Below are 24,421 nucleotides of genomic sequence, written 5' to 3'. Positions count from 1 at the left end.
ATCACTGTGTTCTCTCCCACACCTACCACAACGTCTTATTCCCACACACACACACACACACACACACACACACACACACACACACACACAGAGACAGTCAAGTCACTGAATTAAGTGTTGTACGGTGGACAGCAGACATTTTGACATCAGAAATTAACTGAAATGAGCCGTTGTTACCTATTCCTGTGTTTTTCCTGCCTAAAGAAAGACTTAAACGTTATGCTTTATTTCTCATCGAGATTATAGAGCAAGGCTATTCAACTTAAGGCCTGGGGGCCAGAATCGGCCCTTCAAGCAATTTGGACCGGCCCGCGGCCCATTAACTCATAAATAATGAATGTATTATTAAAAAGAATTATATATAATATTTCTGGCACTTTGTGACACTTTGTGTCCCTTTTTGGCAAATACTAGTACAGGTGTAATTGTACGCAGCCTATGTATGTACCAGAATATTTTGTACTAAGAGCTGTAGCAATTGTACGTGAATATTATTGGTACTTTTACTTATATTTCTGCCTTATCCAAATGTTGGTGGTACTGTAACTGTGACCTTTTTGCACTATACGCAAATTGTATTGTACCTGAATGTTGGTGGTTTTGTTACTTACCTTTTTAGCACAAAACTAGCAGCTATATCTATAAATAAGTGCTAAATAATTTATAACATTTTCTATCTATTTGTATCCGTTTACTGTACATGCAACACAAAGTATTAGTACAGGGGTTGACCGGCCCACTTCCGAAAAGCTGGCCCTCCGGAAATTTTAGTTGAATAGCCCTTCTTTCCTTTATGTATTTGTACATTTTGATGTCTTTACAGAGCTTGACTTAACAATCTCCTCATTTAGATCATTATCTTAACAGATGCTTGGTTTGTGAACTCGTTCGTTCTATTGTAAAAACCTTAAATAAAGTATTAAAAATAGTAAGATCAACATCTATAGTGTAGATAGATTCCCACACTGTTTCTCTGAGTCTGAAACTCTCTCGCTTTCCTTTTCTGCCCCCATTTCTCCCCCATTTACTGCAAGACCACACAGTTGTGATCTATGTGATCTGTCACAGACTCAGTGTCTCTGTTGTTGCATTTAAATACTTGTTATTCTTAATGTTCCAGATAAAAAACAACAACATCATAATATGTCAGTGTGTCTTGCACATAATCTGCACATTTAACAGACAACTTTAACTCTTTCACTTGATTCTATCTCACTCTCTCACACACACACACACACACATGCAAACACACACAGGAAACACCTGTCCTATGCAAGCTCACTACCACAGAAACTGTGACACATTAACACATCACCGAGAGTCTAACTCTGCAGTGGTGAACAAAGTCAGTGACTTTCCTCATTTATATCGCACATATATAATATATATGTATGTTAAACTAAAGCTTCTTAATCTCACTGGGACTTTCTTTATTTTGACTATAATATTAGTCAAATTATGTTTTATTTCAACTTATTCAAAAGCACATTTTCCTTTTTTTGCTGAAAAAAACCCAAGAAATCCATTGTCAACATTTTTTTTTCTTCTTTTCATCAATTTCCACATCTCCCTACAATCTAAAATCCCTTATATCCAGTTACTTACATCTATAAATCTCTACAATGAAGCTGTAACACTGTATTTATTGATTGATTAAGTGGATACACATATATAACAGCTTTAATGTCACTTATCTACCAATAATCCTTTATAAAACATGTTATTTCTGCTATTTACTGTCAACTATATCTTCACTTGCTAAATGTGATCAATTATACTGGTACTTTTGAGATGATGCTGTCACCAGTTTTATTACAATTAGTCAGTTTTTGCTTGTCTTGTAATTTTTGCTGCATTATAAATGATTTACAGAATTTCACAGGCTTTGTCTAATAATTCAGAATGTAAAATATTGTGCTTTTACTTTGAAATCACTATACGTGCTGCTATTGTGTGTTATGTGTGCCATGTTTTCTACTGAATTAAAACACACACACACACTAGTTTCATACTCCCTAACCTCAGTGATGTCATCGGACAATATTTCATTATAGTTTACCCACATAATGATATGATAATTTCATATCACAGATGTGTGTTTGTTCATGTACCTGTGACCCCTGAAACCTGACCCCTGACCCCAGGTCTGTGTTGTGTTCATTGTCATGTGATCTGTTTGACATGTGTCACATCATCGCTGACACATAAGTAAGTGTCACTGTGCTGTGTGACTGACAACGACTGGTTAATGAAGTAAGGTGTGTTGTACTCTAAGGTGTGTATGTGTGTGTGCTTGTATTTGTGACCTCTTTAGGGACCTCTCACCTTGTCAGGACCAGTAGTAGAAAACCAGAACCTGGTCCTAAAGAGGCAGAATGTTAATTTCTGAGAAATGTGATTAAGTCTAGGGTTAAGATTTGAATTGTGGTTCCATTAAAGTTAGGGTTAATCATTACCTGGTTATGGTTAATAGTTTAAATCAGAGGTTACGCTTATTTTCCATATTAAGATTACTTTTCCATCATAAATGTTATTTTCACAGAATTTCAAAATAAAAGCATTTTTGTTTACATGGAACCATGTATAATTTATAACAAAAATGCTTTTATTTTGAAATTATGTGAAATAACACCTGAAAAAATGCTATTTCATGATGGAAAAGGCATGCTTTTTCCACAAAATTTACATTTCTATTTTCTATTGAGATGCTCCTGGCCTAAATGAATGGAAGTCAGTGCAAGTCCTTAAAAGGAACGCCGTGCAAACCTGTGTGTGTGCCGCACAGCTGGTCAAGCACAGGCATCACATTTCACTCTGTGCTACCTGTGTGCTATTCGATACTGCACTTTACCTATATATGTGTGTGTGTGTGTGTGTGTGAATGATAGCCCCCAGGTCCTGTTCCAGAGCAGCGATCTCACACACACACACACACTAACAACCACTGAAGCGTTCAGAGCTTCTGAGAGGATGTAAGATTTTTCAGAATTATCACGTCTTTGCTCAACCTCACAACAGGAAGAAGAAGAGAAGAAGAAAAAGAAATGGAGATCAGAATAGAGTGACACAAGATTTTGGCTGCAGCGTCTGTCAGCGAGTGCTTTGCTGAATAATTGATCCCCTTCAGCTCGTGTCAGGCTGAAAATGAGGAAGGCAGTGCTGATGGTTTGGATCAGTCTTTTGGTGCAAGGTCAGTTCTGCGTGATGTTTTGGTCTTTGTGTGTCGTACCCACCCTCACCTTCATCCTCACCTTCACCCTCACCTTCTGCTCTTGCTCTTGCTCCCTCAGTGTCCCACGGTGCCCAGGGTCATTACGCCTACAAGCTCCTGAACGACCTGATGGAGAACTACTCCAACGCTCTAAGACCCGTGGACGACACGGACAAAGCCCTGAACGTCTCGCTGCAGATCACGCTGTCACAGATCAAAGATATGGTGAATAGGAAACAAGTGTTATCTCTCCTGTCATTTACATACAGCTTTTTACCCAATGAATCCACACTATACACTCTTCAAAATAAAAGTACTAAGTAGAACCATATAAGGTTCTTCGGCTTGTCCTCATAGGAGAACCCTTTTTGATTCCAGGTAGAACATTTTATAAAGTTTCCACCTGGAATCCTTAGTGTTACCAAGAACCCGTTTAAAACCCTTTATTCAGGAAAGGGGTTTTAAAGGGTTCTCTGGATCAAAATGGTTCTTACTGGAACCATTAGTGTTACCAAGAACCCTTGAAAACCAAATGGTTCCAGGTAGAACCTCAGCCCTTGTAGAAGAACCCTTATTTCTAAGAGTGTAGCATATCTCTTTAGATTAAAAATATAGGTCACAAATACTCATTATTCTGCACCTATTTTAAATATATTGGATGTTTTATCATGGCAACACTGTGTAGTTTTTTTGTATGTTATTGTCATTAAGATGTCATTAAGATTAGTTCCAGAAAATCTCAGAAAATGTTAAAAAACGTTGATCAGTGTTTGTCAAACCTGGAAATGACGATGTTCCTGAATGTCTCGTTTTGTCCACAAACCAAAATGATTCAGTTTTTAATGATTTCTTTGTTACGTGGAGCAAAAAAACGAAGAAAATGTTCCCATTTAAGAGGCTAAAACAATCAGAAATCTTGTTTTAATCATGAAAAAATCTTTCTATCTATCAAAACCCATTAATTTGATCCTTCCATTAAGCCTGTATCTTTTTAAAGTTATTAGTTTAAATGCTGTTCAGTTTAATCCCAGTGATCTCTCTCTCTGTGCAGGATGAGAGGAACCAGGTTCTCACCACGTACCTGTGGATCAGGAAGGTCTGGTTTGACGCTTACCTGAGGTGGGAGAAGGAGGACTACGATGACCTGGAGATGATCAACATCCCCAGTGACCTGGTCTGGAAGCCGGACATTGTCCTCTACAACAAGTCAGTCGTAGGACATATCTGTGTATATAACAACAGTGACGAGGTCTTCAAATGTGTCTTTCTGTCACTCCACGTCCGTGCAGAGCAGACGAGGACCCGTCCGATCCGCCCAGCACGAACGTGAAGCTGCGCTATAACGGCGAGATCATCTGGGACTCTCCTGCCATCACGAAGAGCACGTGTGTGGTGGACGTGGCGTATTTCCCCTTTGACTGGCAGCAGTGTAACCTCACCTTTGGCTCCTGGACCTATAACGGCAACCAGGTGAGTATGAAGAGTGTGTAAATGTGTGTAAATCATGCTATTGTTTCAATTTAAGGACTCAAAGATACACTCTTAGAAATAAGGGTTCCAAAAGGGTTCTTCTACAAGGGCTGAGGTTCTACCTGGAACCATTTGCTTCTGAAAAACCCTTTCCCGAAGAAAGGTTTTTTTTCAAGGGTTCTTGGTAACACTAATGTTTCCAGTAAGAAACATTTTGATCCAGAGAACCCTTTAAAACCCCTTCCATGGATAGAGGGTATTAAAAGGTTAACCAAGGTTCTTGGTGGAACCCTCCAAAAGGGATCCAGGTGGAACCTTTATAAAAAGGTTCTACCTGGAACCAAAAAGTGTTCTCCTATGAGGACAAGCCGAAGAACATTATATGGTTCTACTTAGCACTTTTTTTTTCCAAATTGTGTATCATGACTGACCCTAAAATAACTTTTCTTTTCATAACATCCTTTATTCCAATCCAATTTTCTCTTTCTGAGTCATCTTTTTTCACAGTTTGCCGACTCAGAGTCCCAAATATAAGCATTAAAATGATTAAAAAAGTTGATTTTGCGTAATATGTCCACTTTAAATACAATAGAAAAGTCCTCAACCGTCACTGTCTGTGTGTCGTCCATACAGGTGGACCTCAGTCTGACCATGGACAGCGGAGACTTGTCCGACTTTGTGGACAACGTGGAGTGGGAGTGCCACGGCATGCCTGCAGTGAGAACCAGCATGCTGTACGGCTGCTGCGCCGACCCGTACACTGAAGTCACGTACACGCTGCACCTGAAGCGCCGCTCCTCCTTCTACATCTTCAACCTGCTCCTGCCCTGCTTCCTCATCTCGTTCCTCGCCCCGCTGGGTTTCTACCTGCCGGCCGACTCTGGGGAGAAGGTGTCCCTGGGGGTCACGGTGCTGCTGGCGCTCACTGTGTTCCAGCTGCTGGTGGCTGAGAGCATGCCTCCTGCAGAAAGCATGCCGTATATAGGTTTGATATTTGTTGAATTATTGAAGCCCTTTTTGACCATCCATTATCTACTGCTTTATCCTCCACCAGAGGGTCACGGGGGGGGGGGGTTGTGCCTATCTCAGCTGACATAGGGCGATAGGCGGTTCTCCAGTCCATCGCAGGGCCACATATAGAGACAAACAACCATTCACTCTCACACCTCAATTTAGAGTGACCAATTCACGTAATCCCCATATCGCATGTTTTTGGACTGTAGAAGGAAGCCGGAGAACCCGGAGAAAACCCACCCACACACGGGGAGAACATGCAAACTCCTTGCAGAAAGGCCTTTGTTCCGTAGTTGTCCCAAACCCAGGAACCCACTACACCACTACACCAACCGTGGGCCCCCTTTTTAACCAGGAAAAGCATAAAGAAATCAGATATACATGATGTTGGCAGCACCCTTCTATATGGAGTTTGCATGTTCTTCCTGTGTCTGTGTTGTTGGTTTTTTCTGGGTATTCAGTTTCTTCCTTGGCCCAAATGCGTGAACATCAGGTTACCTGGTGACTCTACCTGTAAATAATCTCAATCTTGGCCTAAAAGCTCATAATGTCTACTCCCTGTGTCATGGCGTTGATTTAAATAGTGATTGTTCATGGCAAAACCCACCCAGACACAAGGGGAACATGCAAAATCCACCAAGAAAAGCTCTTGTAACTGTATTCATTGCTGCACTTTGCCTTTATTTGCATAGAGACAGTGATAGATAGGGTTGATAGAGACAGGAAACAGGGTGAAAGAATTGGAAAGAGACATGTAATAGATCTCTAAGAGCAGAAGTGAGCAGCTGCTCAGGGCTTATCACCCATGTGATATGTGCCCTCAGCTAGGGGGTCACATGAGGCCAATACAGTACAAATGTTATCTAATGTTGACATGTTTTTAGTGGGAAAAGCAGAGGTGATATTGATCACAATGATCAGTCAGGACAGTGTAACGACTTTTTCCCTCTCTGTTCTCCCCCCCCCCCGAAGGAAAATACTACATCGCCACCATGACGATGATCACAGCCTCCACCTCTCTGACCATCTTCATCATGAACATTCACTTCTGCGGCGCCGAGGCCAAGCCGGTGCCTCACTGGGCTAAGGTGGTCATCATCGACTACATGTCCAAGATCTTCTTCGTCTACGAGGTGGGCGAGAACTGCACCACGCCGGAGAGCGAGCGGACGCCGCTGTACCCCGAGGAACCCCTGGGCGACAGAGGCTGCTACTACGAGGACAATTTCCACGAAAGCAGCCACCAGCACGACCAGTACAAGTACAGCAACGGCCACAGCGTGCATCCCAACAACGTGCATCACAAGAGTCAGGTGAACGGCTCTGCCAAGAACAAGAATCAGCATCATTACAACAACCACAACAACCACGCGTCCAGACTGGAGAGGGGTGAGAGGAGGCACTACCACCACATCGGACGGGACGATCTGGACCATCAGGTCCCGTCTCATCCACAAAACCTGCAGCAGCTCAATCAGGTGCTGAAGGAGCAGCTGCTTTATCCGACAGAGAAGTACCAGATCCCCGCCTGTCCCTGCTGCTGCACCTGTCGCCAGCATGAAAAGGTATAGACGTTTCTCATCGCTCTTCTTCTACAGTTAGGGCCAATTCCAATTCCTATCTTAACCCTCAAGTTTAACCCTCAATCTTAACTGGCCCTCAAAACCAAGTGTTGAGGGTTATTTTGTCACTTAGAAATGGGACACCCCTTAAATGCAGATACGTCTTCAGACTGTAGGGGGCAGAATAACGCGAAAGCTGAAAGTCTGTCAACTCCAAAAAAGAAGAAGAAGAAGAACACATTTACGTCACGATTATTTATCACGATCCGTTTGTCAGTCAAGTTATTAGGTTGTCAGTTAGTTATAAGATGATACTCATACAAATACCACAACCACGGACATATTCAGCTGACAGTTACCGCACACCACAGCTTATTGAAAAGTAAATGAATAGCAAACGATCGCTTGTCTGCACCGACCGGCTATTGACAAAAGATCGTAAAATAAAAAAATAAATGTTACGCAACAATGACGTCAGTAATCCATAATATGGGCCTAAACTAAGATAATACAATGGTTTTCATCATTTTTATATCTCTATTAACAAAGGAAATACTTAATTTGTAGCGTACTCGTTTCGCTGCTTTCGGCGCCATCTTTGTTATGTCAAAACACGCAATGCATTCTGGGTAGCCCTTGCTCCCAAGGGTGGTCTCGGAAGATCTCAATATTGAGGGCGATACAGCCCTTAAACTTGCCCCTCAACTTAATTTATCTGAGAATCGGGATAGCACTTGCACTAGAGGGAGCGCGCATTTTTGAGATTGAGGGTTAAGCAAGGAATTGGAATTGACCCTTAATTGAAGTCCTTTCATGAAGTTCCTCTGCCTTGTTTGTCCTCAGGTGGTGAAGAACATCCAGTACATCGCCAACTGCTTCCGCGAGCAGAGAGCGACGTGCGTCAAGGTGGCCGAGTGGAAGAAGGTCGCCAAGGTGATGGATCGTTTCTTCATGTGGATCTTCTTCATCATGGTCTTCCTCATGAGCATCCTCATCATCGCCAAGGCCTCCTGACGTCCCGATCCTCTCCCCCTTTTTGTGACCTTCGCTGAAACATTTATTCCTGCTGGACCTCAGTGTTACTCCAGAGTTACCTCATTTCTACTTTAAAAACTCAACACTCAGTGTTGTGTGTGTGTGTGTGTGTGTGTGTGTGTGTGTGTGTGTGTGTGTGTGTGTGTGTGCTTGTGTAGGTTACATGTTGTTGTTTTTTTGCTTTGACACAAGGTCACTGCACACAAACACATCCATTTACAAACAGACTCACCCTCTCGGTTAGTTAAAGTCAGATCTGCTTCCATGTGTCGTGAGCACTGGAGCGGTAAGACAATCTGGGCCTCGCCTTGAACATGCGTGGACTTTTCTATTATTCATGAGCCAACAGCCAGAAATCCAGCTATAGGCATTCCATTATTTACATTACATTTAAAGAAGCTGTTTTCCAGTGACAGATACAACGATAGGCACCAGTGGAATAACCTGAATACCTGTAAAACAACCTTAAAGGTCATCTATCAAACAGGTCAAAGGTCAGTGAGAGCTGACAGGCTGTAACCAAATAGTGAATCACATCATCTGTGTTTCCCACAAGCTTTAGATTAGTAAAACCCGGTGATAGCGGATGTGATTTTTCCAGTCTGGATTTGTTTATGTGTGTGTTATGATTGCGAGTCGTGAATGTGACGTATTCAGTGAAAAAAAGGCATTTTTATGCCCCATTTACATGCTTTATTCACAACACTTGATCATGTTTTTGCTTATGAATTGTTAATTTATGTCTTTGCTTTTGTGCATTATTTTGATTTGTTCATTTAAAAGAAAGATGCAGGGAGATTGTTCAATATCAGCTCACACAAAGTGTATTTTAAGGACGGATAAATTCTGTAAAAACAAAGTTTGTCAGGTCATTTTTCTTTGTCGCGCGCCGCAAATCACATCAGTTATACGAGTTGAATTGAACTTTGCCTCCATCTAGTGGAATTACATACAGTACATGATTATCTGTACTCATTGGCCTGGAGTCATAATAAGTCGTTTTTTTGCTCAGGGAGGTTCCTCAATCCATGTCACCGTTATTGTCCAGTCATGTGACACTGGCAGAAACATGGATATTGATTCCTGGCGGTTCTTGATCAACAACTTATCAACTTCCTTCTAAGATCAACCATCTCATGACTTGTCTGTTGGACGTTGATCGTGCCGACCTCCTCTTGCTCAGATAAGCCCCCTCTCACAAAGGCATACATTCCAAATCTTTGACTTCAGACTGAGAGCGTGGATTTAAAGATTAGACACAGACAGATTATTGGGCCACATTTCCAAAGACCGGGACAACAAAGTTGGCGATGATGATGTTAAGAGTTTCGAGGGGGAGGATTTAATGTTTCACAGAGTTGGACACGCCCCCCCCCCCAACACGGTAGAATCTAAATAGAGACGAGCTGCAGTCATTTTTTATCAGTTTAAGGAGAAGAATGAACGGAGACAAAATGCCTTTCATGAGCAAGCAACTGTCTGCCATCTCTTTTGCAGGTAAATCTTTCTTTCTCTGGAAACCAATGTCTGTTACGATCCACAGAAGAATGTCTTACCGTATTCCGTTGTGTCAACACAATCTTTCTGATTTTTCTGCCTCTTCAGTCAAGAAGCCGCCTCCGTCCTTCGCTGAGCTCAGACTGGTTTTGCTCGGGAAGACCGGCAGCGGGAAAAGCTCCACCGGCAACTCCATCCTGGGTCGCAAGGCCTTCGACTCGATGGTCGACAGCTCCTCCGTCACGCAGCACTGTCGCAAGGCCAACGGAGATGTTCGCGGGCAACACCTGGTCCTCGTGGACACCCCAGGCCTCCTGGACACTCATCAGACCGTGCAGGATGTGCAAAGGGAGCTCCGGAGAAGCGTCAGCCTCCTGTATCCTGGACCTCATGTGTTCCTGCTTGTTATTAACATCGGGAGGTTCACGCAGGAGGAGAAGGAGGCAGTGCGGCAGTTCAAGCAGGCGATGGGCTCTAAAGCTCTGCATTTTGCAGTCGTGGTTTTCAGCCACGGCGACCTTCTGGAGAAAGGAACGTCCGTGAAGGAGTGTCTGATCGACAGGTGCCAGGATCTGGCCGAGCTGGTGGACGAATGCGGCGGCAGGTACTGCGTCTTCAACAACCACCCATCCAACGCCAAGGACAGGGCCCAGGTGCACGAGCTGCTCGCCGTAGTGGACGCCATGATGCGGGATAACGACGGAGGTTTCTACACCACCAAGGTTCTCCAAAAAGCGAAGGAAGAGCTGGCGCTGGAGCTGCAGGAGGAGAGGAGGCTGCAGAACGAGAAGGAGGAGCTGCTGAGAAGGAAACAGGAGGCTGAGATAAAAGAGCAGTATGAAGGAGAGCTAGGGATTGTTCTGAAAAACACCAAGACGGTGATCGAGCAGCTGAAGAAAAAGCAGGAGCTGGAAAGGCAGAAAGAGGAGAAGCTGGTCAGACAGCGAGAGAAGGCCTTCAGACGAGAGCTTGGGGAAAACAACCGGAAGGAGATGGAGGAGAGAGAGATGCAGGAGATGACGAGAATAATGGAGATCCACGAAGAGGAGGAGAAGAAGAGGGAAGCTCTTCAGGAAAAGCTGGACGCCATTACGAAAAACCTGGAGGAGCAAGCGAAGCAGGAGGAGAAAAACAGAAGAGCGATGGCGGAGAAGATGCAGAAGGACAGAGTGGAAAACCGGATGAAAGAGGAAGCTTTGCAGAAACGGCTGGAAAAGCTCACCGCGACCTTGGAGCAGCAGAGACGGAAAGAGGAGGAGGAAAAAGGGCAAATGGAAGACACGCTCCGGAACGAAAGGGTTAAGAACCGGAGAGAGCTGGACAAACAAACGGAAAACCAGCGAGCGGAGAGGAGGAAGACCGAGGCGCTGGAGCACGAGCTCAAAGTGGTCAGGGTGAAGATGGGGCAGCACAAAGCACACGAAGAACGTCTCACCAAACAGCTGGAGGAGAGGCTGCAGAGCGCCAGAGACAGATACGTCCAGGAAATCTCTGCGCTGCAAAAGCAGTGTGCAGAGATGTGCGTGGACGTGAGCGCGGCAAAGAAACACAGCGTGTTCACCTGTGTGACTGGATATGCACAGGAGATGGGGCTTGTGGGCCTGAACGCAGCTTTAGGGAGTATCGTAGCACACTTTCGTATGCAATAACAGCATTATTTTGACGTTATTTACAGTATTTTACTGACCCAATATGTAAAAGCACACATTATTATTCCATTTTTACCACTAACTCACAGTCAAGGAGAGCAAATAAATAAATGCCACATGAAAAAAAAAAGCAATTTTCATTTCAACAAATGGATGTAATTCCAGTGTGTCCTAGATCAGCAAATCCACAAAAATAGTGGCAGATAATCTGATTATGAGCTCCCGCCGCCGCCCTCTGCTTTTGGACTCTGCCTCCGACTCTGTCGTCTAAATCTGTATTTACACAAAACACTTTTTTTACCTCGCTGATGCTGTAACGGTAGCCATATGTGCCCATAAATGTATGTGTGTGTGTGTGTGTGCGTGTGTTTTACTCATGTTGTGAGGACCCATAATGTAAATGATTACATTTGAAGGTGTTTGTGTGGTTTATCTTACTTATGGGAACACAGGGCAAGTCCAATATATCATGTGAATTAAGAGATTAACGCAGGTTTTAAGGCTTTATATACTGACGTTCAAAAGTTTGGGTACACCTATACAATTTTTGGGTGTTTTCCATTAAAAGTCACACTTTTATTCATCAAAAGTTATAGAAAATGCTTAATATTAACCAATAAAGGGCGAGTATGCTACTTATATGCATGTTAGTAAGCACCTAGTTAATCTAAAGTGTTTTCTATGGATTTTAACTGAATCAATGTCAAAGGTCATGAGGTTTGTAGAGCTATGGAGTTACTGTGCATTCATGCTGTGCTTAGTTGCATCTACAAGACGTTAAAGTTTAGAGTAGGTCAGATATGCAATAAATAAATAAATGGATCGTAAATGTGTACATGTTTGTTTTTCCCTTTCTTTGCGGCATTAGAAACAACGCATTGTGAGCATTACTGAACTTTTAACTCTGAATTTGTTTCTTTTGGTATTTGGTATACAGGCGCATCGCAATAAATTAGAATATTGTGGAATTTATTTCAGTAATTCAACTCAAATAGTGAAACCCTCTTTTATGTAAATTCAGTACACACATGCCGACTGTTGGCCTTCTTTATTTACTGAAATAAATCTAATTTATTGACATGCACCTGTATTGTATTCTTCAACAATTTAATGTTTCTTTTTTCAAATGTAATTTGATCGTTTTCCTACATTTACCCAGAGATTTTTCCGAAACAAACTGATCAAAGTTTGGTGTGAAGACTGTGTCGTCTTCTTCCCACCCGTCATATCAACATAAATTAAGTGAAGCCCTACGGCGATATTAAGATAAGGAGGTTGTTGAGCAGGTTTTAAAATCATTACCATCAGAAATTATGTTTATGTTTATTATGTTTAAATCTAATGGTGGTGATGGGATGGTGATGCAGAATGAGACGCCGTGACACAGGACTTTTCACCAAACAAAGAGATGCGGTTCACTTGGGAGAGCTTCAGCCAGATTCCCAAAAAGCTCCAACTCTCCTTGAGCAAGATGCCACTTTTTAAAGGCTACCTGCTCCTCCTCCTACACATCACCTTATGCCCTTGTTTGGCCATTTGACCTTCATCACATCAAAGGACAACATTTGCATTTAGTGCTTAACCTATGCAGAAGGCAATGCTTCAGGTAGAGCCTTCAGCTTCCGGAAAAAACTTAATTATTGGGCATTGTGTACCTAGACACAATTTATGTGGACACAAACTTATATTATAACGTAAACATACGTGTGTGTATCTAAGACACTTCATTGGGGAAACGCCCCCTTCATTACTCCACACACGCTTTGAAGACTCGTCACATCTCGTCACATCACAGGTAAGCAGCACTGCTCTGTGCAACCAAAGAGAAATCGTCATGTCTGTCCTTCCAGAAACCCCCAGCATTCACAAGACGACCAGAAAGCACTATCTGTCTCTGAGCATCGGTGCAGCGTGCCAGGTCACGTATGTTTGGATTCCTGAAGACAAGGAACATCTACTGAGTAAAACCAGGACTCTGCAAAAGGAGCCAGCAGGAATCAGAGGTGCAGTAGAAGAAGAATGGACTTGAGAGGTTCATGCTTTACATTGTTTTGCACATTTTCTTTCTTGTTTTCTGTTTTCTTACAGATATACCTGAGTGGTACACGGTCTCAGAGGCTTTAAATGAAGTAACTTTGGTCCCGGTCAGAATGTTCCGAGATCCTTTCACTCTTGACCCGAACAAACTGGTGCTGTGTGAAGTTCTCACGGATGAAGGCGTTCCAATGGGTAATAAATCACTAAGTCACAAAGTTAAGATATGAACAGCTCCTGATGACATTTTTTTTCTCTTCTAACGCCAGGATCTAGTCAGCGTTCACAGTGTGTTAAAGTGACGGAGGAAGTGAAAGAGTTTGAGCCCTGGTTTGGGATGGAGCAGGAGTACATGCTGTTTGGTTTGGATGGAAAGCCGTATGGTTGGCCAGCGCAGGGCTGGAAGTTTAGAGGAGGTGAAAGTTGCATTTTAAATCCAGTACGACAGTTCAAATCATTATCGTGACTTTTAATTGAAACTCTGTTGTTGCTGCTTTTCCTCTCAGTCAGTTGTGCTGTGGGCAGTGACAAAGTGCATGGTAGAGACATCTGTATGTGTCACTACAGAGCCTGTCTGTATGCAGGTGTAAAGATCGGAGGCACCAATTCAGAGTCATTAAACTCCCAGGTATGTATTTTTTTAAATTATTATTATTGTTCATTATTCACTGGTCCATAACTTCTTTGATTTCTGTAACTACAAATCTTGGTTCTCTTAGAGGTGCAGGTCGCAAGCCAGAGAGAGACACAAGCCACCAACACTGTAGAAGGACCTTTGTATTCGATTGTTAGTTTTGGCAATGTGTACAAAGTAAACACTGAGTGTGCAGTCGTTAAAGGCCTAAATGTACCTTTTCCTGCCTGTAATTACACTTTAAGGGTCCAAATAAAGGCCAGCACAAGCAAATCAATAAATAAACCTAACCTCAAGGCCTCATTGTTGGTTGATTCTGCACAAACCCAGAATGAAGCATGTATTATTTGGTCCATGTGATGACTGTTATTTCTGTTGCGTTGTGATCAGTGGGAGTTCCAGGTGGGCCCCTGTGAAGGCACTGAGTTGGGCGACCATCTGTGGATGGCCCGCTACGTTCTGCACCGCGTGTGCGAAGACTTCGACGTGGTCGCCTCCTTGGATGTTAAACCCGTCGACGAAAGCAGCTTGACGTCAGGCTGTCACCTCAACTTCAGCACGAAGGAGATGAGGAGCGACGGGGGACTTCGGTAAGTCACAAACCTAACCGCGCAGGTGCAGCGTCTAACATTTACGAGGGCTTTTTGTCACGTGTGTGTTTATGAGTGAACAATAGCTTTGAATAACTGTTTTGTAGTGTATGCACTTAAGACGATGGCCTTGGTTTATGGAGGCCGCCATCTTGCATGGCCGTGTTTCTCCAGCAGCCAGAACAGAAACTCAGTCAGGGTTGTGGTCATAAAAGCTATGTTTGTTGCACTTTGCATTCTCATCATTAATTTTTATCCTTTGAACCTAAATTTTGTCTTTTAATTTGTTTTATGGGAACTTGGGGAAGTCTCCATAATGGGGTGACATAAAATAAACATATGTAACTAAACTCCTAACTAAACTACCAGGTACTCCCTCGTACCTGGTGTAGAGTTGTCATCAACTGTAGATCAGTTATAAAGACTTAAATGTGGCCAAAAATGGCTTCTGAGAGCTGGTGTTCTGATTATGTCACTTCTGGGTATTGGCCAATCACAAGACAGTTGGGAAGGCTCTACGCTGGCTGGCAAATCAAAACACAGTTCTGTCTTCTGGGTGTGAGATTTATGTCTGAAACACCGCGGCTGATGAGAGCGTCAGTAAGGAGAGATTTCTATCGGCTCGTTTACAGCAACTAGGAGGTTTTTGAGCATAAAAACAAGTTAATGTATCTAAGTAGACCTCTATAACTCACACATATGTGCAACAGGACCACTCTATGTGAGCTTTAAATCTGTTCAGGTACTTCGAGGAGGCAATCGGGCGACTGAGCAGGCGTCATCCTCAGCACCTGTGTGTCTACGATCCACAAGGCGGCGCTGACAACATCCGACGCCTCACCGGTCAGAAGTTGAATTCAGAATTCAACAAATTCACTTCTGCCGTAGGCCGTCGCGACGTCAGCGTGCGGATCCCTGCCCATGTTTTTCGCAACGGCTGCGGTTACTTTGAGGACAGGCGTCCTGCTTCCAACTGTGACCCGTTCACTGTGATAAAGGCTGTGCTGGACACGTGCCTGCTTGGAGCCACTGACGAGCATGACGACGAGAAGGAAAATGAGACTAAAACGGTGCCATAATGTATTCATGCGTACGGTTGTGAAATTTTAATTGGAGCCACCACATTTGCAAGTTCAAACAGCCTAAATAAACAGTGGCCGCATGACTGAGGGAAGACCACTAAAATATTTAAGCCAGTATCGGAGCTGTTTACCCAGCAAACACTTCATCTCGTCAAACAGGAATGATTTGCATGTGCACACACATAAACACCTGTGAAAAAGACCTGTGGCATATCCTCAAGAAATAAACATAAGAAATCATCATCCCACCATGGAATTATGAAAAAAAAAAAAAAGCGTTATTATATCAACGCTTAAATTACTTTATATTAGCACTTATATTACTTAACGCTAAACTGTAGAACTGCAATCTGGTCATTAAAATTATTACAAATGGGATTTCTTTCTGGGGTTTTTTCTGATTTTTTCCTTTGGCGGCCCTCAGTCCAATGTTGGGTTCCTAAATTGGCCCTCAGGTATCAAAACTTTGAGAACCCCTGCTTTAGTGTGTTCCCAAACTTCTATTATCCTAAAGGTTTTCCCCCACTTATATATTAGTTTTATTTCTCTTTTTACGGGTAAAATGTAAAGAACTGTAATAATGTCTGACTATAATTATCGAGGACACTGGACATTTAAAAGAACATGTATGACTGTACATTTTTATTTGACTGTGTTTGTGTTGTAGTCATGTTGGTGTATGTTTGGTTCCTCTTTTACGCATATTCTCGCGTCTTGGTGATGTCTTGGTGCCTATTGTGTGCAGAAACGGACAATAAAAGGATTGTTCTATGGTGCTATACAACTCTTTCCCACCTCGTTATGCTTATTCCCATTCAGAGTGGGGGAAAATAAGTGAATAAGGGACGTGCACAGCAGTGTTTTTAAACATGTGTGACCAACTTCTCCGTGCGTCCTGCATGCGCGCCTCTGCGCTCTGTGGTCAGAGCATCTGTGGTCAGCTGCTGGTGCATCAGTAAATCTGCTCTACACTTGGAGCAGCAGCAGCAGCACAGATTTGTCAGCGACAGCAGGCTCTGTGGCTCACTGACTCGATTGCGCTCCTTTCATTTTGAATGGCCGAGCGCAGGAGGAGGCGATGAATAACACGAGCAGCGTGGCACTGGTGGGAGATGGAGGTGGGCGTCGGGAGGATTTCTCAGCCCACCGAGCTTTGACGGGCTGCGTCCTGGCGCTGTTGATCATTTGGACGCTTTTAGGCAACTTCACAGTGTGCGCTGCCGTGTATCGGTACCGGCACCTGCGCGCAAAAGTGACCAACATCTTCATCGTGTCCCTGGCTCTGTCGGACCTGCTCGTGGCCGTGCTGGTGATGCCGTGGAAGGCTGTGTCCGAGGTGGTCGGCTTCTGGCCGTTCGGCGGGTTCTGTAAGACGTGGCTGTCCTGCGACATCATGTGCTCCACAGCCTCCATCCTCAACCTGTGCGTAATCAGCGTGGACAGATACTGGGCCATCTCCAGCCCCTTCCGCTACGAGAGGAGGATGAACAAGAGGGTGGCCTGCGTTATGATCGGCGTGACGTGGACTGTGTCCGTGGTCATCTCGTTCGTGCCCGTGCAGCTGAACTGGCACAGGGCGGAGATCCATGACCGGACAGAGGAGGAAGAGGGTGTGGACGGAAGTTGTGACTCCAGCCTGAGCCGCACTTACGCGATCTCGTCCTCCCTCATCAGCTTCTACATCCCCGTCGCGATCATGATCGTCACCTACACCCGCATCTACCGGATAGCGCAGATGCAGATCCGGATGATCTCCTCCTTGGAGCGCGCGGCGGAGCACGCTCAGAATTGCCGCTCCAATGCGCGTGACCTTTGTCCGCACGTGTGCACTGAAATCCAGTCTCATATCAGCCTTCAAGAGCGCACAAGTGACTCACACACACGCGAGCTCAGAGTCTCCATCAGAAAAGAGACAAAAGTCCTGAAAACTTTGAGCATCATCATGGGTGTTTTTGTCTGCTGCTGGCTGCCGTTCTTCATCCTCAACTGCGCACTGCCGTTCTGTCCTGGACCAGGGGCGCCGGGGTCCCAGCGGGGCCCCTACTGTGTCACTGAAAAAACATTTGATGTGTTTGTGTGGATCGGCTGGAGCAATTCGTCCCTCAACCCGGTCATTTATGCGTTCAACGCTGATTTCAGAGACGCCTTCCTGCGCCTCCTGCGCTGCCCCGAGCGAGGCTGCTGGACCTCGGCGGTGGAGACGGCGATCGTGAACAACAAGGCGAGCGTCGACCTCGGGCACGATCGCCCGCCCAACTTAACGCTGGGCGTCTCCTGCTCCTCGAAGACCAGGGGGAGCGAGGACAGCGGGAACACCACGGTGACGGTGTGCTATCACAGAATGACAGCCGCGGAGCAGGTGAAGGACACCGAGGAGAGCAACGACGCAGACAGACTCACACAGATACCCGTGCAAGGGACACAATAAAGAGGATGATGAGGTTTCAGGCCAGGAACAGGTCAGATAAGCAAAGACGGTATACAGACAAGTGCTGGACACGGCGGTTAACGGCGTCAAAGTTAGCACATGGCGCGTTTCCATGACAACAGACCGGGAAAAGACTCGCGTGACATCATGTTTACGTGACCCCCGATTGCTAAAATGAGTCTCTAAAGTAACGCTAAACTTTAAAAACAGAGGCACATGTACGCTGGCTATTTGTAGCGCTGCTCTTTTCGTTTAATAAACAGACGGCGCTAACGCAGCTAACAGAGCTAACTGGTAAACGGTGCCTGGACTTGCGTCTTTTTCCGGTCACTCGCCATGGAAACGTGGCATACGCTAACGTGTGTTAACGCTAACGTGTTAAAAAGACATGTGACGTCATGTTTGCGTGACCCCCCGATTGTTAAAATAATATATCTAAAGTGACGCTAAACTTTAAAAACAGGCACACATACACAGTACACAGGTACGCTGGCTATTTGTAGCGCTGCTCTTTTCGTTTAATAAACAGACTGCGCTAACGGCGCTAAAGGAGCTAACGCAGCTAACTGGTAAACGGTGCCTGGACTCTGGTGCAAATGACTTCACGCGCGTCTTTTTCCGGTCAGTCGTCATGGAAACATGGCATGCTGTGTGTTAACTGGCGGTTAACGCGTTAGCGCTAACGCACGTTAATGCACGCCGTGTCAAAACGACGTCCAGGTACGTGACTACCGATTGTTGAAGTGAGTCTCTAAAGTAGCTAAACTTTAAAAACAGAGGCACACATATGCAGTACACAGGTACGCTAGCTATTTGTATCGCTGCTAATGGCACTAAAGGAGCTAACATAGCTAACTGGTAAACGGTGCCTGGACTGGTGCCGCGGTACGTAAACATGACTCCACACGCGTCTTTTTCCAGTCAGTCGTCATGGACACGGCATACGTTGACGTCGCTAACCGCCGTTAGCGTGTTAGTGCCCTGCACTAATACAGACATATGAGGTATGACACAGGTCGACACCCCCGAGCAATCCACCTGCACCAGGACCACCAGACTGATAAATGGAGGCTTGCTCATGAAAACATGACTGCCAGTGGGGACACACGGAAAATTGAGTTTAGCCATTTAACAAAAGGCCCCAGGAATATAATGAAAAAATGGATCTATAGCTTCAGTCTGCTCAGACACTCAAACTCAAAGTGGGTTTTTACACTTTCAGTAAATTGGTGGATATTATTCCACCAATTTACTTTACAAAAACACTCAACTTTTAATTCCACCACCAGTGGGAGGGAGTTGCAGCAGCTTGGCCATTTGAGGCCAAACACTTTAGCTGTGCTTCACTCTCTTTCCCCCCCCGTCACACATGGTTATTAGAGGCCAGGGTTTTCCTGCATCTCTAGAAATGGGATTATGTAAGTAACTCACTTTAGCACCCATCAGCTGTGCACTCTGCTCCCCCCCCTCCTCAATGTGTGCTGAGAGAAACAAACATGAATAATTTGTAAAGGTTGTTCCTGTGAAAGAGTCCATGACCGTGTGAGAAGGCAGAGGCTTTTAACTGCGACGACCTGCAAGAACACAAGCGGTGGTTGTTGTTGTTGTTGTTGTGAGGTGAAATCTGCAGATACACAACCTGTCATCCTGCTCTGTGATGACCTGTGTGATGACTGTATTGGTAGTGTTAAGGCGCCTCAAGCCGACGAGTCAATAAGAATCATGTCATTGTGAGCTGTTGGTTGTGTGTGTTTACATCACTGTGACAAGAACCAAGACTTGGAAAGGTGCATTCTGTAATAAATCTAAAGCAACTGGTCATAAAATCCTCCTAATATATCACAGAGACTCAGGAAAAATGTTCATATAACAAACTGAACTCACCAACTACAACAGTACAGCTAAAATATTTGCATTAAAAAAATATAATTTGCAGACTGCAAATCATGTTTATGTTTTGAAATCATGTTTTGGCATGTGGCGCCACCTACCGCCGTCTACCAATCATTGCAGTCAGTAGAGTCTCAGCTGCCGAGCGACCACGGGTTGCCAGTTACGTCAAAAAAAACGAAACCTAAAAGACCTCGTTATTTTGAATTTGAGTGTAGTAAGCGTTTTTGGCCACATTCTTACATATGGCACCTTTAAACACTTTGTCAGCTGCACTTTACACCTGGAATTTAAACATTTTGACTCACTGGATCCAGAGGACTTTCTCGATCCGCGTAGATCTTTACCTGCTTATAGATATTACCATTTTACATAAGTTTAACAACATTCATCCTGATCTGTTCAAATATTGCTGAGATAATATGCATATAAACGTGTTAAATGGGACCTTTAAATCCGTAATCTGGATCAGATTTGGAAAAAATGAAGTGTTATGGAGGTATTTTTGCACTTTTGTTCTGTTTGTTTGTTTTGTTAGATTGAGCCTGTGTAGCAGTTTAATTTCTATATATTTATGAAGAGGAAGTGAAAGAGAAGAAGGTGGGTGAATTCATGAGAATAAATGATGTGATTGTGAGTAGAATCAAAAACAGACACCACACTTTACACAAGGGTACAACTGGAGGCAGCGGCCAAAGAGGGTGAGGATGGCATTCTGGGAAACAACAGGGACTTCAAAGAAAGGACAACAGTAACTAAGATGAACCCTTTAAAGCAAGCCAGGATTCTCAGGAAACTTTAGAGTCAATTCAAGCAACCTGGATGAAGAATTGGAAAGTGTGGACTGAATAAATGGAACACAGGAAGAAGCCAAATTAATCACTGTATATGTTTAAGTGACAGGAAACATCACATCCCTCCCTTTAACCTCTGTCCAGATTCTCGGCAACAGTAAACAGCAATGGGCAGATTTGCGTCGCCACGTCTGCTATTGTGCTACATTTAAAATGGTGTATTATTTATGAGCACTGCATTATGGCCAAATTTTTTTTTTTTTTTTTGACATTTCACATATTGGCCACTTTAGGCTCACATCCATGTTTTTCTGGGTCAGATGAAAGCCACATTCTTGCCATATGTCAAATTCCCATATAAATGATTGCAATTTAGTGTTATTTCCAGAGATATCACTGAAAACCTGCACACCTGCATTCCCCAGTGATGACGCGTCTGTGTTATAATAACTACGCAGGTCTGACATGACAAAGTGTTCCAGTTGTGTTTGCAGATCAAAAAAAAAGTACACGTGCAGTCTGATGAAGTGGCTTGTAACCCACAGAGAGCATCCATCAGCTGCAGATGTTTCCATGTCCGTGTGCTCGTCGTCACCATACCAAAGATGATTAATAAAACAGAGTTCAAATACATTTTTAATAACGCGTCTCTCGTTTTTACAGAAGTTGTAATGTAGGTTGAGAGGGAAAAGTCACTACGGGCTCGAGTGTAGCCTCCCATCCATCCATCATCTACCACTGTATCCTCTACTGGAGGGTCACTGTGCCTGGACACCCTGGACAGTTCGCCAGTCCATCCCAGGGTCACATATAGAGACAAACAACCATTTGCTCACACCTATACAGTCAATATAGAGTGACCAATTCACCTTATCCCCATATTGCATATTTTTGACTGTGGGAAGAAGCCGGAGAACCCGGAGAAAACCCCCCCACACACAGGGAGAACATGCCTTGCAGAAAGGCCCTTGTTCCGAAGGGTTTGAACCCAGAAACACGGGTCTTCTTGCTGCAAAGGCGAGAGTTGTTTTATTCTTTTTCCATTTTATTACCTTGTCACCCAGAAATAATGGATTGTCTCAAAGGATACGTTCACAGGAAACATTTAAAGCCAGAGGAGAACCAGGAAATAAGTAGAAAGGTGCTTGATAATTAGATTGGGAGCAGGTGTTCTATCTCCTGCACAACACAAGTCATGCATTCAGTGATGTTCTGAGGTGAGATACAATAAATTATCCAAAAAGCAGCTCACTGCTGGCCACATTAAAGGCATTAAAGGCACATGAAGAATAAATATTGGCACATTTCGGGAGGATTGAGTTCATAAATCTAAGCCAAAACAGGTAAATGGTTGCAGCAGATGGGTGTAGATATGGGCTAATGGGCTGTGCTTTGTCTTGTCTTTTGTCCATTGACCCACTTTAAGAAGACTTCCCATCTTTATAATCCCCTCTGGTCACTTTGGAGACGTCACAACAGGCCGTCGCTTTGTTTCCTACATTAATCCTGGTTAACTCTGGTTTTTATTTACATGTAGTCATCTTATAAACATGATGAGGCCTTTATTTTGACGACACAAAGACAAGTCTGATAACTAAAGTATATCTGTGTGTGTGTGTGTGTGTGTGTGTGTGTGTTCATGTCAGTGACTGTTAATGCTCCCGGCTAAAAAAAAAATGAATTAGGTCACAGATGAACACACCCACACAAGAAGGAGAAAGGAGCGATGAAAGAGAAATATGGGAAACCATTTTTTTTTTAGGTCATAATGCAGGTTTACCTTTTCCATTTTTGTTTCTGAATTGTACTTGTACTACTTTATTTCCTCTGACCCACATCTGTACTGATGTTTACAAGTGTTACCTATATGTGAAATAACATGATTATACATACAGACATGGAAAGGGAGTCAAAGAGTCGTCTATAGCAACTCCTCCATTGTTTGTATATGTGGTAACACAAACATGAATCAAACTAAATATAATGAATTTATAAATGAAGAGATCATCACGCGGTCACAGATGTCCACACAGCAGCTTGTTCATACATTGATAATAAGTTTGAAGATAAATGCTAATGAGCCACGAATAAATAACTAAAACCTGCTTTGTTATAGTATTTAAAAAAAAAGTCTGGGTTACCATTGAGAATATTAGTGTTAATATATGTTTGTATTAAATGTCAATAAATGCTTCTAATTTAAAATGAAATTATTTATCATCTATATACATTATGTAGTTATATTATCTACATAAATTATACACTTATATTGTAATCTATATGTATTATATGGTGCTGCATTGACGTTTGAGAATGTGCTGCCTGATCTCCGCCACCAGATGGCGCTCGCGCGGAGTCAAACGTTTCCGCCCCACATTCCTCCAGTCCACTAGGCGGCGCTGTGACCTCGTAACCAACTACCGGGTTGTGGACCAATCATCGGTGCGTTCAGTGGTTTGAACAAGAAGCGGTTTCCTGGCGGATTCACACTGGATAATAATGAAGGAGACACAAATGTAATGCAAAACGATAACAATCATGGAAATGTATTATTACAAAACCGCTACTTTGTTAGAGTTACAGTGAGTTTCGTTTGTGAATTAGTTTTAAAAGCGCTCGTATATTTGTGCTAGCTGTTAACTTGAGCATTGCTAGCGCACGTTAGCTAGCATTCGTCTTAACGGCGACTCGAGTCATCATGAAGCCAGCAAAGTCGTTATATCTGAAGACATACGGTAAACAGAGGCGAAAGCTGTCCGCCTGGATTTCACCGGAGAACCGCAAGCAGGTCTTCGACAGCAGCGTCTCTACAGACGGAGATCTCTCCTTGTTTGAACCGTCAAAGCCTGCTAGGAGAAGGTACGTATCGACCGATTACTCCTGTTAATGTCCTGTCACCTTGTTTTAAATGTCCCGATAAGTTTCTTTCTTGATTATCTCATGGCTTTGAAAGTTAACAACAAAACGGTTACAACAAAAGTGTCTATTTTTGTGTCTATAATTACGTTTTATTTACTCAAACAGTTTGAAAAGAAACCTAATATAACATCCTCCAAAAGAGGAACATCTGTTGCCAGATTATGTTATATCTTGTCTGCTTTATGTTTAGATAGATGTGCCAGTGTTGGATTATGTTGATACTGTATTATTTGCCCACATTCTCCCTGTGTTTACATCTGTGTCATGTCCCATGGAGCTCTGAACACAGTGAAGAGGGCCTTGGGCGATGCAGCCTGCATTAATTTGACTAAATGCATCCTTATTAAACGTATAACTAGTGTAGAGTAGAGCTGCAACTAACGATTATTTTCGTAATCGATTAATCGTTTGGTTCATAAAATGTTAAAAAACGTTGATCAGTGTTTGTCAAAGCTGGTGATGATGATGTTCTCGAAAGTCTTGTTTTGTTCACAAACCAAAATGATTCAGTTGTAATGATTTCTTTGTTATGTGGAGCAAAGAAACCAAGAAAATATTCCCATTTAAGACGCTAATACAATCAGAAATCTTGTGTTAATAATGAAAAAAGCT

At 43.5% G+C, this 24,421-nt stretch overlaps 3 protein-coding genes across 3 annotated transcripts; all 3 read left to right on the top strand.

Annotated features, from left to right (window-relative positions):
* Positions 1–3,144: 3,144 nt before the first annotated feature.
* Positions 3,145–8,271, top strand: chrna9a (cholinergic receptor, nicotinic, alpha 9a; the record flags this gene model as incomplete). Its single annotated transcript, XM_083909719.1, has 7 exons — positions 3,145–3,190; positions 3,291–3,436; positions 4,263–4,417; positions 4,501–4,681; positions 5,315–5,666; positions 6,668–7,260; positions 8,101–8,271. The coding sequence occupies 7 exons, from the start codon at positions 3,145–3,147 to the stop codon at positions 8,269–8,271; spliced, it is 1,644 nt and encodes a 547-aa protein (XP_083765845.1).
* A 5,001-nt stretch (positions 8,272–13,272) lies between these two features.
* On the top strand, positions 13,273–15,775 carry LOC310943937 (glutamine synthetase-like; the record flags this gene model as incomplete). Its single annotated transcript, XM_083909633.1, has 6 exons — positions 13,273–13,441; positions 13,527–13,667; positions 13,742–13,888; positions 13,979–14,100; positions 14,497–14,696; positions 15,439–15,775. 6 exons carry the CDS (start codon positions 13,273–13,275, stop codon positions 15,773–15,775), a joined length of 1,116 nt encoding a protein of 371 aa, XP_083765759.1.
* Positions 15,776–16,856: 1,081 nt separating this feature from the next.
* Positions 16,857–18,206, top strand: LOC310944008 (D(1) dopamine receptor-like; the record flags this gene model as incomplete). Its single annotated transcript, XM_083909705.1, has 1 exon — positions 16,857–18,206. One exon carries the CDS (start codon positions 16,857–16,859, stop codon positions 18,204–18,206), a length of 1,350 nt encoding a protein of 449 aa, XP_083765831.1.
* Positions 18,207–24,421: the final 6,215 nt, after the last annotated feature.

Source organism: Microchirus variegatus (assembly GCF_963457635.1).
Source record: "Microchirus variegatus genome assembly, chromosome: 23".
In the NCBI taxonomy this organism is placed as follows: Eukaryota; Metazoa; Chordata; class Actinopteri; order Pleuronectiformes; family Soleidae; genus Microchirus; species Microchirus variegatus.
The sequence above is the reverse complement of the archived record's forward strand: the minus strand, read 5'-3'. Positions and strand labels throughout refer to the sequence as shown.